Below are 20,870 nucleotides of genomic sequence, written 5' to 3'. Positions count from 1 at the left end.
ACCAATTACTACATGTAAAAGTCGAATATTTAGCAGCATACTTTTGTAGTTCCATTGTCTCACTCAGTTTGGAACGATGACCAACACTTTGTCATATAATGCTGTCATAGATGGGGGACTACGACAGATGTGAAACTCCACTCTGGCTAAACTTAGATCCCTGCATTTTCTGCACGGTCTAGCTAGGCCTTTGGGTATCTAGGAGTTGCAATGCAACCAATATTGGTTATAGTGTGTGAACCCCCAAATGCCTCTACACTTCCAGTTATACGGCTAGCCTTCTGTTTAGGGTGATTTGTGTTTTTTTTTTACCTAATTTTTAGTTTGAACTGTTTTTAGACTAAGGCTGGGTGGAACTTGTGGAGTTTCACTCTGTGGAAATCCACAGAGTTGCATCAAAATTCAGCGAGATTCCAAGGAGGTAAGCAAGCAGGCGAAATTTGGCGTGTTTCATTGCTCACGTTGATTTTTAGTCCCGGGAGCTTGTTCCGCGCTGTAAAATGAGCTCGAAAGGCCCACGTGGTCTGTTAGAGAGTGCTGCTTCTTTCTGCCACGCGAGTCCGTTTTCTGTGTGAGCTGCAGCTTTCTCAATGTGAACGGTTGCGACTTGCCTCAGCCGTCCACATTGAGAAATCTCGCCGGAAGGCGTTTTAGCACTCAAAAATTGAACTAGGCAACACAAATTCATGCTCAACAACTTCAGAAAAAACTCTGCTACGTGGCTGTTTGGCGGAATTGGCCCGAACTCAGTATTTCAAGCGGAATATGGGAGTGGGCAAAACTCCACGAACTGTGCCGGCTGAGCTGAATTATTAGCCTTCCCTATTTTAGACCAGCTGTGCTAGTTCCTTTGAAGAGTTCCAAAACAAGTACAGTATGTAACAGGATTTAAACCCAGTATATTTGCTATACTTCAAGGACCATGATGCATTGTCATGTGCTAATGAGTCCAAACACTTGATATAATGATGTTGCAAAAGATGAACGTTATAACAAATACATACATGGCCCATAATCCTAAATCAGACTAGAAACAGAGATCAGACTTTTTAAACTATGAACTGTGCCTCTGGTTTGCTGGTTTGCCGTTCTACTTTCAGAGGCCTGAGGAAAGTTTAAATTACACTGGTAGAAAATTCCTGAGTTTAGTGTAATAGAATTTCCTATTGCACACTTTTGAATAATTTTCACTCACAAATGTCTTGTTTGGCCTTGAAAATATCTCATAAAGATATATTTACTGCTCAAACCAGTCTCCTGTCAATATTTTGTGTGACTTTTAGTTTTTTTGCATGGATGCCGTTATATTGAAAAAGTCATGCGAGAGGGAAATAAGCCACATTTCTCACTAAAAGTGTAATGTCATAGAAGTCTTGGGGGGAAAAAATGCAATTTTAATGGACAACACACTACTAAGCACTTAAAAGAACTAAACTCTATTTGCCGGTTGCACAGCGTAAAAAGAAAGAGTTTACCAACCATGGCCCATATTACAGATAGGGCACACTGTCCACGTTTGTGCTACAACGCACCTCAAACCAGGTGCACTGGGTGCAAACATGGAAAGTACTCCCTACCAGGAGGAATGCACTGCCCGCATTCAAGAGAAATACGGAGCATCTGTTTTAAAGCTGCTCTGTGTTTCTCTGCGCTAGCGGCAACCCTCACAAACTTTTAACCCCTTCGACGCTGATGACGAGCTCAGCTCGTACGCTCATGACGAGCTGAGCTTGTCATGAACCGCGGGTTTTTCAAAAACTCCGCGCACAGCGGGAAAATGCGCCGCACGCATGCGGTTAAAAGGGATTAGAGATCCCCTTGCAGGTGGATGCAGTGAGTGACTGCACCCGCCTGCAAGGGGTACCGGGGAGTTCATGGGACCCCCCTTGATCCCTTCAGAGTGCTGCATGTAAAAGGTCCACTAAAAGTGCTCCACCTTTTTTGGCGCACTTTCAATGCACCTTCTAAAGGAATGTTTGCCTCTGCGCCCACGTCACAAATACGGAGCTGGCACAAAAGCAAGGAGATTCCCTCATTTGCTTGGGGCCAACCCCCATACAAATAAGGGCACGCCCTCGAATGATAGCGCTGGCGCTATATGAGCGACCGTTCTATCTGTTACAGTATTTGCAACCCTTTCTGTAATACCAAAGTGCCCCAGGGCCGCGCAAAGCAGTCACAAACACCCTCTGCGCAACCGGGGCACTTGTGTAAATCAGCCCCTGTTATTTTACTTCCACAATGTGCTGGGGTCTATACACATATTTTTAATTTCTTTGCTATAAAATTAAAGCCCCTTCTTGTGAATTTGCATTTATGGCCAGTCAGCTGCTACAACTCATTATCCACTTGTTCTCTCGCTGTGTTAAGTAATGGCGGTGTTAATTGCAATTGCAAAGTGGGGGATTTGATGCTTTGCTTCGAAATCTGCTTCCTGCTTGGATGTACGGCGGAACGGGCAGCGGGTTGTCCCGTTGGCCTGGGGGAGTTAACCCTTTATTGCCGGGCCTCATAATGTCTACATGGTGTGGTCTTTGCTAACCAAACAGTGAAATGTTTCATTTTGTGTTTAAGCCGATGCTAATAACTAAACTGGAACAAATTGTCGCCGAAATTGTCGAGCGCTCGCTGATTCTGTTCTCTTCTTGCAGCGTCTGTTCCCTCCATGCCTCGTTTCCTCCCGTCTCTTCGACTCCTGCCTTCTTACCTGGATTCACCCTCATTATAAAACATTTTTCTTTCTCTGTCGTGATGGTACTGTCCCTGTTTCTCAGCCTATTTTTTTCATACCATTAGTTTCTTTCTTGCATTACTAAGTTTTACTTCCTGTCTGTCTTTAAATGTCTTTTATTGCCTTTTGTTGCCTTCTCGCGCACATTATTTACCCTACCCCTCTAGATCATCTTTTTTGCTCTCCTCCCCAACTGTGTCCCTCGATGCAATGTTCGTTGTCATATTTATCATCATCTTTCTTACGTCACTGATTTCTACAGCCCTTTTTTCAGTTTTGTTTTCCGTGGACCTGTTGGAAATCTCTTTTAATTTTTGTCTTATTTCAGTCCCTCTTAATCCCAGTTTTCTAAATTCCTTGTTATTTCTATTCCTCTCCTGTATTCCTGGTGGCTCTCCCTCTCAATTTTTCGACAAAAGGAGTTACAGGGAGATTAAGAGGTTTTGGATTAAGGGAGTGGGAGCTGATAGCATATTGGACAGAATGGAAGAGAAGAAAGAGAAAGCAGATGAGAGTGCCTGGAATTATTGTGGGTAAACACTGAAGGAGATAATGGGCAACAATAGGACTAAAGATGAATTTTCAATTTTTTGATCTTCGAGTTGTCACCCTTTCCTTCTGCTTTCTCTTTGGTCTTCGTTCATTCTTATCATCTTCCTACATTTTTTTCAGTTTTCTTTGTCTTTTGATCCATTCCCTTGTAGCAGTCTGGTTGACTTTCCGATTGTTTCCCTGTTGTGACCACACTATGTCCAGACAGCATCTCCTCTATGGAAGTGGAAGAAACGTTTCTATGTTCACTGTCTTTTCACCATTGTCTAACAAATACCTTGTTTCCACTTGTCTTAGATCCGCCAACGGTCACTCTGTCCATTCATCCGCAGACGGTACAGGAGGGCGAGAGGGTGGTCTTCACCTGCATGGCCACAGCCAATCCGGAGATCAAAGGATACAGGTCAGGATCCCCACCTGCTGATCAACTTGTGCACCTTTGCTTGAACAGCTGCCCATGCAAAGCGAGTTTATTTCTGTGACCCAATTTAAGTAGACTGTAATTAATCTTGTGCCATTTTCCGCAAAATATAACATTTAAAAATACAAGTATAAAATTCTTCCTTATCATCTGTGGTGATCTTATAAGAACTTCATTATCACCCTTGAAGTGTCAAACATTCACCTCCAGTCCAGTCTAGGACTAGCTCCATGGTATTTTGCTCACTACACCATTCTAGTTTGGACCCAGCCATATGCAAATCAGTCTTGACCCTGCTCCTCATGGGAACAGTCCAATCCGAACTGTAAGGCCAAGTCATCCCTGTACCGACAAACAAACATCCTGGGACCAACTTCAGGGTATCACTCCTCATTAGCCAGGCTAGCTTGATTTTGATGGTGTAGTGATCCCAGGACCCACGTCTGGGCATTCCCTTGCCACTCAGGGCAAAAATTGCAAAATAAAGATGAAGAACGGAAGCCCATTTGCGGGCTTTGAAATGTCAGCAGGACTATTATTGCACTTTTAAGGGAACGCATTTTCTCTGGCACTGCGACTCCCAGGACACACTGCTCAGTCTAATTTGGAGCAGCCCATCAAGTGCGCGCAATCACGTGTATTTAAGAGGCAGTACCGAACTGTGCTTCGTTTCATCAGCAGCCTTTGAAAAAGAAAGACTTAGAAACGCATCAGGCGTAACTGGTGTTCGGCTGTGAAAGAGATCAGCGAGATGGTGGCTTCCGTACCTAATAAAGAGCTTGTGGCTTGGAGGCTCGTGATAGTGTTTGAGTGCTTCCTATGAGGAGTGTGCAAGCCTGAGCATGAATATGTATATATATATATATATATGTTACATTTTAGTTGGGTAAGACAATAAGATTTTAGTTTACGTTTAAAAATAGACTAATGTTTAAATGCCAAAACACTGTAATCCCCGTCATTCACAAGGTGATGTGATCAATAATCTAATTTGAAATGTGAGCAGTGATGTCATCAAAGATGTCAGTGATCATAGGATAGTTGTAATGTTTATGGTCATAAGCAGTTTATTATGGAGGTGCCAGTTATAATTATTGGCGTGAACTGGTGAAATGTAATTTTTGTTTTGTTTTCAGAGGTAGGTGGATGTGTCAGAATGGGATTAACAGAGTCCTCGTATCCTGTAAGAGCAGCCACAGTATTTGTATTCACATTAAGGCCAGCAAATCAGATTGCTTGGTCGTGATGGATAGTATCGATCCTGGAAGGCCATATTGAATGATGAGTGGGGGAGAGCCTGTCTGACAATCAAATCACTTTATTTTCATTAATTTGTGGTACTGCTGGAGTCAAGCAGGACCAACCATCCAGTTACTCTATAATTTAAATGCTAATTTCTCAAAAACAGTTAAACCAAATAACAAAAAGAATGCTATTTGTTTAAAGATCTGACTGCTGACAAATTTGGTGTAATATTGATCAATTTCTTTTGTCTACCACTTCCCAAAATGTCTTACTGGAATTAACATGGTAAAACAATGTTTTAGGACCCAATTTTTCTTGGCCCCAGCTTGACCGTTCACCCCGAAACTTTCCAGGAAAGAGCCGTGATGGAGTGATTATTTTTGGAAATTTTTGTGAAGATTCATCAAACGGTGCCAAAGTTATTAGAAAAACAAAAACAAGCTCTTCCTATGGGGACAGATATAATGTTTCTCCTGGGTTTCTCATGCATAAAAAACAAGCATTTACAATGCGATAGGTCTCCCAGCATTAAAGTTTGAGTTATTGGCATTGTGTATGACAATGCGTTGCATAACATTTTTAGAAAACTTTAAATTGGTGAGCAGTGAGAGTGTGTGCAAGAGTATGCTGTTGCACTGAAAAAGAACAGTAAAATGTATATACTATATGGCTGTGTAGTTTGTTCAGTGTGCTATCCAATTAAAAGTTTTTGTCTGCTACAGACGTGTCAAAATATTTGTACACATACCCTGAATCACGAGCCAGCACTGGCAAAGAGACCAAAACGTGCCAGACCGCACATACGAGAACGAGGTATATTCATCAAGCAGGACAAAGATAGCAGTATGGCTCCTGAAAGTTAAGTGTTTCTATAGAACGCTAGCGGTTACAAATATGTCTGCAGTGTACAACTGACGGAACTAAACTAAATTTGTGAAATAGCATTTCTTAAAAGCTATAGAACTCCTGATTCCAAGTGGAAAGGCGTCGGGGAGCTTGCACTTCAGACACAGCTTTTTTAAACCGTTGATTGCCTCAGTGATTCCAACTAATAACTATTACAGCCCAGGTGTAAACAAACTCCACTGTGGTACTTGGTTGCTTAAGCGCCTTTATCCGTGTCTTTCGGTAACCGGGGCTGCTGTTACCCGTTCCTGCGGTATGCTCGAGGGACCCCGCCGTGGGTACTGGGGTCGCCCCTTCCGACACTATTATGAAGTGAACTTTGGGGAGGTCTTCCGTAAGGGACAGTCGGAAGCAAAAATGAAAAGCAGGAATGGCTCGCCGAGGCGCCCTCTCCATGACAGCCGCTCCACCGCGGAGCTCTCCAGCGCGGTGCCCCGCCCAGGTGGAGGTGCTCGGGGCCGCCCGAACTTCACTGATGCTTCCCGGGCCGCCTGCGCCATAAAGTTCCTCCCCGCCTGACAGCACCACAGCACTGGCACCAAACTCACCTGCTGAGCGCCCAGCCTTCCGCCCGCTGACGGGGTCCCGGCTCTGCCTGTCCCGCTCAGGCGCGCCCGGCCCGAGGCAGCTGGAGATGTGAACAGGACCGGAGTCGGTGTCCAGACTTCCGCCGAGGAGAGCCGCCCGGCCTGTACGCTGCGTCAGAAGCGCGTCGCGTCCCGTGACCTCCTTCAGAATTCTTTTTGGTGTGCAACACAGTCCCGCCACTTGAGTGCTGGTGACGCAGGGCTCCCATGCCCAAGGGAGAGCCCCGCAGAGTCTGCAGAAGTCCACAAAGCCTTTAAGTGGGGCTTAGTTGGTGGGGGAGGGGGGGGTGCGCTTGTGTGTGGGTGCGCGCTTGTGTGTGTGTGCGCTTGTGTGTGTGTGTGTGCGGCGGGGATGTGTTCTCTGTATGCGTGTGTGTGTGTAGGTGTGCTCGTGTCTCGGTGTGTGCGCATGCGTAAGGGGGAGGGGCTGTGTGGTACAGCTTTCCAGGAGAGGAGACAGGAGCTGGCCACAGCGAGCGCGCGTTCGCGTGCGCGTGGCCCGCCCAATTCCCTGCGCGCTGCCAGCTCCTGTCCCCTCTCCTGGGGAAGCAGAGTCGCTGACTATAGGTCTCTGGCGAGACCGCGCTTTCGCGCGGTTCAACGCCAGGAGACCTAAAAAGGACGCACTTACCAAAATCATTGGTACTCAGTTTTTCAACCACAGAATGAGCAATATATGAGTATGCCTTTTCACAATTCGACCAAATAGATCTCCAGGCAGGCATTTAAAAGGGGGGTGGTAGTCGATGCCAAATGGACCTGGTTCCGTACAAACACCTAAGAAGAGAAAAAAAAAGTTACACTTTCCGACTCCAACCACTAGATGGTGATATATGCATAGTATGTGAATCTAGAAGTGTCCAAGCTACAGAACTATCGTTACAGGTACGGCACTAGTTCATTATTAGTCACATGTCGAAGGAACACTGCTCGTTTGTAATCAAAAAGGTTGTTCTTTATTTTTCCCTTGACAAGTGTGAATAAAATATGGACACAGCCAATGTGTTTCATTCCTTGCAGAGCTGGACTTCTTCAGGGCTGAGATAAACATGTAAAAAGACACAGTAGGCCTAATTAAAAAAAATAGTTTTACATAACACTAGCATACAAAAAATACAAAACTGCTTAATATCAGGTTGTAATTAAAATATGAAACTATCACCAAAACTCCATCCAAAATTAGGACCTAGAACCTAAGCTGAATTCAGTCCTATATGAAAAAGTAAACACACAACAATTAATAGTTCTAAAAAAGTTTATAAGGACATCCTTTGTTACAACAATCAACAGTATTTATTTCCCTTACTGTAATCTTCAAAACAAAAACATCCTATTGTACAATCAATATACATATGATCATTGTTGCTACCTACTAACTGGTCATGGGCATATCACAATTAATATTTCTCCAATCTAATTATAATGCTAATCCTATTTCATCTCATTCATCAAAACGAAAAAAGTACATTTAGATGGCATATTAGTATAAACATCTTACCACAAGATCTGTCTCTGAAATTACATATTGGAATAAATCATTAAAAAAAAATTACCCGCTTCTAAAATGCATCCCTAACCCTTCTACCAGTACTATTTCTAGCTCACCATGAATTAATGTAATCTGAACTGATTATAAATCCTGAGTGATCAGAAGCTCTTGTACTTTGAAAGTAATGATCCCCAAAAATGACTACACTCGAAAAGCAGGAAGTACATATTGGGAAGCTAGATGAATTAGCATATTCCTTGACAAAGACCTCACTCTAACAAAAACTTTGGTCATGCTTCCTCGAGACCAAGTTCAAGCTAGCTTCTGAACCCCTAACATATCCTGTGTGACTACAAGATGACCAAAGTAAGTCAGCCAGAACAGTGTTGCCCAACTTACCTGCAAGCCTAGATTTGACCCTGCAGCTTTGCTCCTCCACAGTCAATCTTTTCATTACATTAAGGCCATAGACCTATTTTGAGTGTTTTGCATTACTACAGAACTCTTTATTCTTAGTAGGGGTGGACGAACCTCACTGATTACTCCACAGAATTCAAATCAATAAAAACTCCATGAGATTACGCGGAATACCGCCCACCCCTGGAAATGTGATGCACATGAACGGTGAGCTCTCCACAAGAAACCATAGACGGACCCTCTACCAAAAGTGAAAACAACCAATACCAAATAAAAATAATCTTAAACACAACCCTGGTTTGAAATGTAGTAAAAAAAAAAGGTAGTGAGCAGTCTGTAGTTCAACAGTTGTTCACTGTCAGTGACGAAGCAAAACTTGACAAAAGGATATTTGTTTACCACTTACCTCTGTTTCTCTGTAAAAACTAGGGTAGTTTAAGTTTTGCTTCAAGCTGACGTATGGTTAAAGTTGGTGACTTGTCCGCCACTTTCAAATCAGGAGTGAGAGATATTTCGAGCCTTTCCCTGGAACAATCACTGGAAGAAAATGTGTTCACATGTTTGGTGAGGGCTTACATTCCAGGCCACTGGCTGCATGGACAAAGCTAATTTTACTCAGTAACTAAACAGCCTGCTCCTCTGCTCCATCATGACACCCCTGAGGAACCTGTGCTCAAATAACTGTTGCATAGCTCACAGCCCCCCCCCCCCATTCAGATAATAATAGCCACTTTTATTTAAAAGTGTCTTTTAATTGCATACTCACTCTTGATTCCCTTTAACACACCCTCAAAACACAGCTCTTTGTATTTATTCATGTGTTTCCATTCTGTACTGTGGGAAGTAATACATCTCAAAAGTGGTATAGTCAATGTGGAAACGTCGCCGATAAAGGGTCCTCCTTCTTTGAGGGCCTTAAGATGTCTCCACCACTCGCTGTCCAAGCAACCTCAAACAAGATTTTTTTCATCAAGAAAAGCTGCATGAAATCGCAATAAGTGCGCGCCAGTTCTGCACATACAGTGTTTACATTGCACAAGCAGCTCCAGGTGAGTCGCGTGAGGTATACTAAACTGCATTTACAGTACTGGCATGTAGCTCCACAAAGATCCTGCGTACAGCAGCCCTTCCTACACATGCACTCTTCCGGAGGCTTGTCCTGGCAGCAGGCAGTGAAATACAAAAGAGCCCCATGGAGTAGAAAGATGCGTACGACTTGGAGACCGAGTTCAACACCGTAAGCAGAAAAACTAGAGTCCACTGAAGAAGTTTCATGTCCCATCGCCTGACAATGGTAGCAGAAAAGCGCATGCCACTGAGCACCGTGCCAGCAAGTGCCCAGATGAGTCCTGAATACAGAGGCAAAACAGGCGGTTGAGCCAAAACAAAGGTGACGTCACTGCAGAGCAAGAGGCTGCAATGTTAGCTTCTCGTTTGGTTAGTATGTAGGTACTGATTAATTCCATTAGCGGCAGAGTTTGAGTAATTCGGCATTACAAGAGTAACACGGGATTACTAAATTCCTCCAATTCCGCTGGCGGAATAAAAAAAATATTACACCCACCCCTAACTCTTAGGAACTAGCTTGGGCAACAGCTACCCTTCTCAATCTGCTAGCATGCCCATCTCCACCCCACAAAGAGTTGTTATTTCAAATGTTGATTCAATGCTTGGCAAGAAGTGGAAGTTAGCCATGTGTCACGCTCTTCCAAGCCGCGGAAAGTGCCTTTCATCATCACTCAGTAGCATTTTGATCTTCATGAGGCATGTACGTTTGAAACCCTTCTTTAGAAGCAGGCTTATCCCCTTTACATGTGTGGCTCCCAAACTAAATAATCTGTACTGCACTCCCTTCTTTTCGAGCTAGTCCTTGACTCTGTCAGACCGAAGTGCTATGAAAGCTTTGACACACACTTGTTTCCTGCATGGTGTTATAGTCACATTGTGGCAAGCAATACAAATGCACTCATCATCAATCCCCACTAAAAAATAAAAAATAAACAAAAAGCAATCTGGCTATGACACTGTACCTAACACATGGACCTTCAATAAAGTGCTTTAGTCTTGCAAGAGGTATGAAAGCACTATATAAATTCCAAAACAATACAGGCCGGAACTATCAAGCAGCAAATGGATGTTAGAAAGAACTAACCATCAGCTCTCTTGCCAACATCAACTCACTTAAAGCCTCCTTTTAGAACTAATTGGGAACACAAGACAATTTGAGATCAGCAACCTCTCCCCGATCATAAACTGTCAAGCCCAACTCTTTCATACTCCTTTAGAATTAAACAACACACACCTGTTACTATGGCACTCTAATTGTGTGCAAGGACTGTCCCAGAGTCATTGTTGTTGAAAAACAGGCACGTTCTTCAAAATGGCAAAGAAGTGGGTGACCACAAATGTCCTTAAAATAATAAATAATTTGCCAGAGGGAAAGGTCTCTGGTGGGACTGAATACCCTAATTGCTAAATGGGACGCTGCCAGAGCCTGTAGTGCATCCGACCCACTCTCGATACTAACGTGGCATGAAGGAAAGAACTGGTGCGCTATTCTAGAAGAACTGATGTATAAAGCTAGAGGATACCCCAATAAGCACAAGAAGATTTGGGGATGATGGTCACATACTATGGACTAGAGTGATTAAGGTATTCTTGTGTACCGCTTGGCCTACACTAATTACTTTCTTGACCAAATGCATTGTTTGGATTTCTAAACTTCTTAAACAAAAATAAAGATGTTGCTTTTGAAAAGGAAATAGTATATAATACTTGAAACCGTGAGTGGCAATGTTTGTGTGCTAGCTTTTCTTTTCCACTGTCCTATGGAGGATAGTTTGCCACCGGCCCTTTCCACATTCATATTCCCTTGTGTAATTGCACTGTCAGCATGTAGCAGTTGTGGAATGGCCCCAATACTTTGAGTTGATATTCTCTTTCAAGTTATGGCGATGGTTTCGTGCAGTGGCCTCTTGATAGAACTCAAGATCATGGTCTCTATTGTGTAGATACGTTATATGTGGCAGATGACCTCTTTTCTTTGTTTAGTGCCTTTGTTTGCCATAAGGCACATTATGAGATCAATTAGCTGAAGATGACACATTGCACCACCACCTATTGGATAACAGATCTCTCCATAATGGATGTGACGTTCCTTAGTGTCAGTACGGCAGGCTGTATTCTGAGGATTTGTCATTGCCACTGATGCTCAATGCGTAGTTTACGAGTGAAGGAGCAGGGTTCCATGTTCTAGATTTATTCTGGAACCCTAGGCCGGTGTTTCTTTTTGTCTGCATAATAGTGTGAAGGGGAGGAAAATCGTTAGCCAATCAATCATTACTATTCCACTGAACAATAACTCTGAAGAATCACAAACTCCCATTAGAGTTTAGTAAATTATTTACAAAGCCAAGAACAATTGGACATACAAGCACCTCAAGATGAGGGTGTAGAAATACATTGGAACTAATACAAAGCCAAACCTACGAGTGAAGTTAAGATGGTGCAACATGCACAGAATAATCAGTTCCATTATCAGTATACAGAAAGTAATGGCTCAGACGTCCAAACTTCTCTTCATTGGGGTTCGTACGTGAAAAGCATTAGTCTGTCCATACTCTCTCTCTAACGTGACATTCCTACTTAGCATTTCCCAGGCAAGTTCTGTAAAGGTGTCAGCACATGAAGGCTTCGTAAGAAGCCCCTTCACGTTGGAAGGGGTCAAGTAGCCTAAAGCTACAGAGCGTTTTCTAAGATGCTCTCTCTCCCTCTAAAAGCAAGGTAGAATTCCCCGGACTCTGTCCCTAACTTCAATACATGAACTTCAGGTAGCGTTCCAGAATACATTGTGGCATCAACCCATCCAAGCAACCCACCTCTTCACAGATAATGTTCCATGCTGCAGCGATGCTCCCAGGCCTCAGCTCAATGACCTTGATTCCCAGGCTCTAACCGCAGGGGCGTAACACAGGCCCCTGCAGCTCCCGCAGTGCGGGGGGGGGGGCCCTAAGCTCCAGAGGGCCCCCTCGGCACTGCACTCTGCCCAGAGAGCTCCTGATTGAGCCTGGAGGGGGCCCCTCTGCATGCCGTGCAGGGAGGCCCCCTCAATTTTCATTACGCCTGTGTCTCACCGATGAGAAAGAACACTGTCCCTCATTATCAGTATCGCCATTCAATGTATCTTCTCCTCCCCAAGCCTAACTCCTAAAACAAAGGCATTATTCTAACCAGGATGAATTTCTCCACCTGCAACAGAAACGTGAGAAAAAACAAATTCCACAAGCACATAAAATTCACTAGCGAGTCTAATATGAGAGCTTTCAGAGAGAAGTACAATTCGGGCCTGAAGAATCGGCCAACAAAAGAAATGGCACATCATTTTGTAAAGCCCACATATAAACTAACGTTATTACCGAACATGATCAAATCTACACATTACATCAGTACATTAATTGCTAGAATATTCGTTAGCTACATATATGAACCATACAGTTTTTCGTCTAGCCACATATAATTACAACTTTGATTTCTTCACGTTATACTGAAATATATAGCTAACACTTCACTTTTCAGGTTATTACAATACCCGATCTAATGACCCACTGTTAGCACAATAAAGGATTATATGCAGGTGCAAACTACCCATGATTATAATGCACCCCTACAAATGAAAGAGCAAAATCATGCTCTAACACTGGTTAAACCCCATTGGTTTAAAAAAAAAAAAAAAGGGACCACTCTCCTCACCGCAAACCATATGCAAGAATTTCTAAGTTCATGCAGCACAAGTGGTAAGACTGAGGAAATCTACGATGCAAAACATTACAGATGAAACTGCCTATAATGTGTATGCCCTAGCATAAAACCCAATTTATTCTGTGACTTTAATCTCCCTCAATTTTATTGTTTTGTTCATCGTCTGCCACTTCAGTTTTATGTCCCTGTGCATTCAGATTTAATGTGTGTGTTAATGTTTCACTCGCAGCACTGTGGTCTCTATTCTTAGGATCACCCGCTTGTTTAATGCTCACTGCATAATAAACAGGCGAATCATAAAAAGAGAGCCCAGGCACCCATTTGGCCCAGAAATAAATGACACTGTCTGAGCTGGAATTAAAAGCTTGTATGTTTCAAATGATTGTATCATGCACCTCGGAAAGCCTCGCAGTGAGTGAAAGGAAATCAGTTTATTTAGACATCCAAGCCTATTTACAAGCACACAAAATATTCATAAAAGTGTTCCTAGTTCCTAAACTATTCCATCACATTTTTTAAGAATAACCCTATGGTTATTATGCAATCCATGTTCCATAAATCCATTTTAAAATCCAAAGCAGTTGGTTTTGCATTAAATTTACAAACCTCGTAACAAGAAATTGAGATTCTCGGATTGAAATTTTTGACAGAATGAAATTGGCATATTTTTCTCGGACGTTTCCAAATTTCTTTAAACTCATAATGCATCTCTTTGGTGTTGAAACAATGTTTAGGAATTAAGCACACTCTAGCACTTCTAGCTGTGTATGCTAGTCACTGACCGCAAATGGTTGAAATATGACAATAGCCATGTAAAAAGCTTGACCCACTGTTGACGGTTTTGAATTTTTTTAATATACTCCAGAGTATTCAGATCAAGTAAAATCAGCAATAACTCTACTTGTTTTTTCTTTACTTTAACATTAAATGTGAAAGAAAGCACATAAATCAAGCCAGGAAGCTTGTCCCTGGAGCAGGCTCAATTTATTTTGACTATTTATACAAAACTATATGAGCACTTTATATATAATAATAGTTGATCATAAATTAGTTGGATGTTTACTTTCAAGGTGGCATCATGGGTATCCTATCTTTCTAAAACAGATTTTCTTCCTTGAGACTGCCAAGGCTCAATTGTGAGTACCACTTATAGTCTTAATCTAGCCATGGATAGTACACTCTCATTCCTAAATTTGCACAAAGCAGCAGTTTAAGAAACTCCGATTTGGCATCATACCTCCTCAATGCTTGAAATGGAAAATAGAAGTGCAGGTACTCTATGCCAGAGTGCCTGCTTGTTTCCAATTAAAAGTATTACATTTCTCTTGAGAAGTGCCAGTACTCTGCCTCTCAAAATAAAAAAGTGCTGGTAATCCACACCGGCCAGTACCGGCCCATTTAAAGCACTGAACCTCCTAAATCCCACATCTAACTGGATCATTACAATAATTCCAGACATATCAAGTGCATTTTTTCGAAACGTCCTTGCTAATGGTTTTGAGGACATGTTTGAGACAAAACAAAGGTAACTGTAGGGATATACATATACATATGTATGTATATATATATATATATATATATATATATATATATATTATCACACAAAAGGTTGCCCCCATGAAAACGCCTTCACACGAGGGAGTCAAACTCCATTATTTAATTGTGGGCTGCGGGTATAAACACGCTCCCTCCTTCGGTACAAATTATCTGGAGCCAAACGCGTTTCAGGCAGCACTCTGCCCTTGATCACTGGCTAAAAACAAAGTCACGGCCAGCATGCAGGGAATTCGTTATAAACTGATTGCAAAGTCCCGCCCCTGTGGGCGTTGGTCACGATGCCTTGTAGGGCTTGTAGTTCCCAATTGTATTCCACAGTGGGTGCCAGCCTTGCTGTAATAAATTAATGTCTCTTACTCTCGTGGGTTACTTCCAGAAGGAGAACGGGTTGTTCCTGCCATTACTTTATTACAGCAAGGCTGGCACACACTGTGGAATACGATTGGGAACTACAAGTCCTACAAGGCATCGTGACCAACGCCCACAGGGGCGGGACTTTGCAATCAGTTTATAACGAATTCCCTGCATGCTGGCCGTGACTTTGTTTTTAGCCAGTGATCAAGGGCAGAGTGCTGCCTGAAACGCGTTTGGCTCCAGATAATTTGTACCGAAGGAGGGAGCGTGTTTATACCTGCAGCCCACAATAAAATAATGGAGTTTGACTCTCTCGTGTGAAGGCGTTTTCATGGGGGCAACCTTTTGTGTGAGAATATTAATGCGGCTTTGCTCAGCCGCGAAAACGCTCCTCTGCCTAAAGCGGACCTGCGGTGCCTGGACTTCTGGGGAGCCGAGAGGACAGAGAGTATCCTTCGTTGTGGGCTAAAGTAATGGCAGGAACAACCCGTTCTCCTTCTGGAAGTAACCCACGAGGGTAAGAGACATTAATTTATTACAGCAAGGCTGGCACCCACTGTGGAATACGATTGGGAACTACAAGTCCTACAAGGCATCGTGACCAACGCCCACAGGGGCGGGACTTTGCAATCAGTTTATAACGAATTCCCTGCATGCTGGCCGTGACTTTGTTTTTAGCCAGTGATCAAGGGCAGAGTGCTGCCTGAAACGCGTTTGGCTCCAGATAATTTGTACCGAAGGAGGGAGCGTGTTTATACCTGCAGCCCACAATAAAATAATGGAGTTTGACTCTCTCGTGTGAAGGCGTTTTCATGGGGGCAACCTTTTGTGTGAGAATATTAATGCGGCTTTGCTCAGCCGCGAAAATGCTCCTCTGCCTAAAGCGGACCTGCGGTGCCTGGACTTCTGGGGAGCCGAGAGGACAGAGAGTATCCTTCGTTGTGGGCTAAAGTAATGGCAGGAACAACCCGTTCTCCTTCTGGAAGTAACCCACGAGGGTAAGAGACATTAATTTATTACAGCAAGGCTGGCACCCACTGTGGAATACGATTGGGAACTACAAGTCCTACAAGGCATCGTGACCAACGCCCACAGGGGCGGGACTTTGCAATCAGTTTATAACGAATTCCCTGCATGCTGGCCGTGACTTTGTTTTTAGCCAGTGATCAAGGGCAGAGTGCTGCCTGAAACGCGTTTGGCTCAGATAATTTGTACCGAAGGAGGGAGCGTGTTTATACCTGCAGCCCACAATAAAATAATGGAGTTTGACTCTCTCGTGTGAAGGCGTTTTCATGGGGGCAACCTTTTGTGTGAGAATATATATATATATATATATATATATATATATATATATATATATATATATATACATATATATATACATATACATATACATATACATATGTGTGTGTATATATATATATATATATATATATATATATATATATATATATATATATATATATATTTGTTTTTTTTAAAGATGAAAGCAGTTACCAATGGATATATGGAGTAGGACTCACGTTTTCCCCCTTAAGATTTCTGCCTTCATGCTTTGTGTTTGCTATGACGTCAAAGTGTCGTGTTTTTTCCATTTATTTTATTTACTGAGGAATTAGCTTGGTCAATATGGAGTAACTTACACGTGAATAGAAAGATGTTTTGTGGACAAAGGAAATGCTAGCATCAGAGTAAAGCTGTTTCAACCAAGGGGTAGGATTTTGTTGAATCTGTTTGTTTGCTCGATAAAACTTTGGTACAAGTCTGAAGCTAAGACAATTCGAGTATTGGTTTGTAATAGTTTAGGATGTACTATCTTTGATTGCTTGTCCTTGAAAGCCTGGGATGGGCTATACAGAGGTTATAACAATAATAATCCATATTGGTAAAGCGCCAAGATGTCACCCCTTAAGGTCTCAAGGCGCTGGGGGCCATCCGGGAGATTAAGTGAGCTATTGTCCAGAGTCAAATGGTGCTGAGCTGAGCTGCCACCTCTGCTGTGGATCGAACCGTGAGCCACGCACTGTCCGGAGTCAAACATTCTGGCCGCTTCACTTCACTTCTCCCATAGCAGGCTGATAGCTTAGAATAAGCTGAGAACATGTTCAGTTTAGGTGTCTAGCTTCCTTTTGAATAGGGTAATTCGAGATGGTTTAGCAAAACCTGAGGCACATACAAGCTGCTGCAGGTAACTGATGGTGATTATTTGGGATTAGGGCGAGGTGACTGAAGTTCCTTGTTCCAGAAATAGGGATATCAGTGGGGGTAGAATCAAGGATGGAAGCCCTGCTAGCAGATAGTTTCCCTTCTCAGGATGGAAGAAGGCAAAGGATTGGCCAATTGTGTGAATGTTAGTAGACAGGATGTAAAGTTTGTCTAAACCATTACAATTTGGACATTTGAACTGTTAAGATGCTGGTAGTATGGGTTTGCAAAATTGGTCAGAGTAGTTTGAAAGTGATCCATCCAGATTGGGTGAAGTCTAAGCATCTGGCTGAGAGCTCTACTTACAGGTTTATACTGAAAGAGCTGAATTCAGTGAGGCCCTCAGTGATGGCTTTGTTGGCACTGTATACCTGGGCTCGATTAAGATCCTCGTGGTGATAGTCCAGAATTTACTGCACCCAATAAAATCCAACACTGCTGGGGACAGAATTCATTCGGGGCGATAAGTTGCACGTTTTCAGGCTTTTTGGGGAATAACTTGGACTTTGATGCTGTGCTTGTTATCCTGTTATATTCAGCCAGCTTTAACCGGATGAAATGTAATGGAGGGTGCAAACCTTTTCTTGCCAAATAAGCATTGCATCACTTATACTTACAAGTTTAGCTTCCAGCTGTAAGCGGGCCTATCTAAGCCCGGCCGACAGCTATCATTCACATGTGTGCAGGCAGGTTTGTGGTTGGATGCCATTGGTTGACAAAACTTATCATGTTGGTGACTGATGGAACATAGTCAACCAATACATTTCAAAGTGGCTCTATGTACAAATTAAATAAAAAAAGAAAGTGACAAGATAAGAACCATGCCAGAATATTACTTCCAAAACCCATTCATGTAGAGAGGACGAAGAAGACTGTCCGATGGTCAGTAGTGTCGAATGGAGGATGAAACATCTATCTCCTCATCTAGTCCGTTCAGTCAATAATCCACTACCTGATCGTATCTATCGCAGGGCTGCAGATCTGCACTGGGACAAGCACTGCGGACCAACATTAATCATGGGTGAATATATTTGAGAAGTCCTTGCAGCAGAGTGAAACCTATCTTTATTAAATATTGCACAGTAGTGGAGTAGTATAGCCATCTTTGAGATCCAAAGGGAAGAGAACCCCTTTAGAGTAATGGTGATTAAGTAGGGCCAATTTTGTATTTTGGGTATATTTTGGAAATTATTTACCCCTGGGAGTAGCGGAGGTAGGAGACTGTTACCATAGCCTTAGGGGTGGACGACGCCAGGGTTGAAAGTGTGATTGAAGAAACCAGTGGCCAGATGGGCGAAAACAGTGATCTCAAAAGTTGCCGCAAATGGCACCAAAATGTTTTGCAACTAGCCATTCATTTTGCTATGCGACCGGTGTACTAATAGGTCACTTCATAAAATATCCATTCACGAGAGGGTCACAGAACAATCTGCTTAATGGATATCAGTTAGTAAGTTCACTCCTGTAACTGACAACAAACCATTGATAAGAATGTGAAATGGTGATTTGCTCTACTTCATGTTGTAATACTTGTACGTTCCACTATTATTAAAAAAAAAAAAAAAAAAGTTTGTAATTGTGATTTGTTCATTGTATTTCTCTTTTTTTCCAAATCCAGGTGGGCCAAAGGTGGAGTACTGATCGAAGAAGCCAAGGAGAGTGTGTATGAAACGCAGGTGGACTATTCTTTTTTCACAGAGCCAGTCTCGTGCGAGGTTCACAATCTGGTGGGCAGTACAAATGTCAGCACTCTTGTGGATGTGCACTGTAAGTTTGTTTCCTCAAATGTTATTCAGGGGTGGGGGACTCGTGGGTGGTGCTAATCAGTAGAAATGTGGAAGTTTTGTAGCAACATCATTCCCCTACCAACTGTGTCCAACAGGGAAACAGCATCTCACAGGCTTGAAGTACAAGATGAACTCTGGGTCACACACTAGACAAAGATAATGCTGCTAAGATTTGCAAGCAAGTTTACTTATCTCATATGAAAGTGAGCCGGAAAAGGAAGTGAGGTCAGTCAGTTTGAAAACCATTGGTCAGATGAATTAGCAGAAGTCACCATCTTGGAAGATCAGGTACTTCAATATATAAAAAAGATACTTAAATTAGATAAATCAGTGCATCCCCTGCACATGACTCTGAGACGCATATCCCAGCCACGCTGTTACACTTCCTACAAGCACTAATGAGAGAACTTGCACTTGGGTGAGGCTAAAAGGCGATTGTGCATTTTCTGGTAACATCAATATGGAATATTTACTAGCGAGCAAGAATATTTAACCTTCTGCATTCATGGAGTAGGTGTAAATTCCCACAGGAAATGTAGTGAATATGCAGAAGTAAATAATAATAAATTAAAAAAAAAACATAAGTATCTCCATTGCCCCCCACCTCCTTCAGTCTTGCAGTAATATTGCCTTCTGGGTCATTTTCTGAGGCTCAAAAGCACTTTTGAAAATAGCGTCAGAGCCTTAAATGGCAAAATACTGTATGAGACGCTTCATGAAAAAACTGAGTACCTCGGCGATTGGAAACAGTGCATTGTAAAAGGAATGCAGAGGGAAGATCAAGAGAAGGAAAAGGGATCTGGGGAGGAGGTATGAAAATAGAAGTGGGGCCCAGGGAGAGCAAGGAGAGGAAAGAGTGCAGAAGAATGTAAAATGAGGAAGACTAAGTGAATATTATTGGTTTTCTCCTCAATCTACCCCTGAATTGGATCCTAGAAGACATATCCAGGTCCTTGCACATTTCATCTTAAGTTGTCTCAATGGGACTGTTAGGGTCTTTAGGGACAGACATCATAAACAACGAAAAAGTTTGTTGAAAGGGTTAGTCATTTATTTCTGAATCGGATATGTGTTTCTTTTTAAAGGAATTATACATTTGAACTTAAAGTGTTGTATTCTTGACGCAAAAGCAACTTTTTTCATTGTCCTTGAGATCAATTTGCCAACTAAATATATATTGTGAGAAATGTATTGATTGCTCTGTTGGTACCTTGCAGCTCTGTGAATTGGATCACCTTGGCTCTGTTTCATTTATGTGTATCTAAGCATGGTCTGAGAATGACAAATTCCTGATAGGTTGTCAGGACAGCCAATGGCTATTGAGCTATATTCTAATTCGATTATCTGTACGTGCATTTTCCGCGGTAGGCTAGCTTGAAAATTCGTAATGGATCCAGTTAGCTTGAACGTATGTTCGACCAGCCTTAATATAGTTACTGTCTCAAAATAAATCGTCTTCGTTTTGAACACTTTAAAACTTTTGTGACTGTGATGAAATGTTTCATTATGAAAGACAGTCCCATGAAAGACACTCCTGCTTGTGAAAAAGGGGACAGGAATATTAGGAATGGGCCATTGCTGGGAGTCTGCGCGAACTGGCATAGGCGAGCCAATCTTGTGCTCAATGTCTGATGGCCCGACACATTGTCTCACTTACGTCAGCTCACACAGTCTTGCAACACCAGCACTCAGCTCTATAGAGAGTGTTCTACTCAGCATGGCATCCGTCCCACAACAACACCAGGGCCTGCCTCTCAGAAGCCATAGACCCTACCACAGGCCTGTCTCTTGGCTGTTCTAACCTCTATGATGCTAGAGGGACTTGATTACTCTGCAATATGAAGAACACTCAACCTGCTGC

General features: G+C 42.6%; 1 protein-coding gene across 2 annotated transcripts in view; it reads left to right on the top strand.

Annotated features, from left to right (window-relative positions):
• KIRREL1 (kirre like nephrin family adhesion molecule 1) overlaps nucleotides 1–20,870 on the top strand; it is a 459,284-nt gene that overhangs the window by 389,275 nt on the left and 49,139 nt on the right. For both annotated transcript variants that reach the window (XM_078670245.1, XM_078670244.1), the window contains exons 6-7: nucleotides 3,581–3,686; nucleotides 18,841–18,989. In XM_078670245.1, the coding sequence (XP_078526371.1) occupies nucleotides 3,581–3,686; nucleotides 18,841–18,989 (255 nt within the window). The remainder of the gene's footprint in view (nucleotides 1–3,580; nucleotides 3,687–18,840; nucleotides 18,990–20,870) is intronic.

Source organism: Lissotriton helveticus, chromosome 12 (assembly GCF_964261635.1).
Source record: "Lissotriton helveticus chromosome 12, aLisHel1.1, whole genome shotgun sequence".
Classification (NCBI taxonomy): domain Eukaryota; kingdom Metazoa; phylum Chordata; class Amphibia; order Caudata; family Salamandridae; genus Lissotriton; species Lissotriton helveticus.
This window is presented reverse-complemented; position numbering and strand designations above follow the sequence as displayed.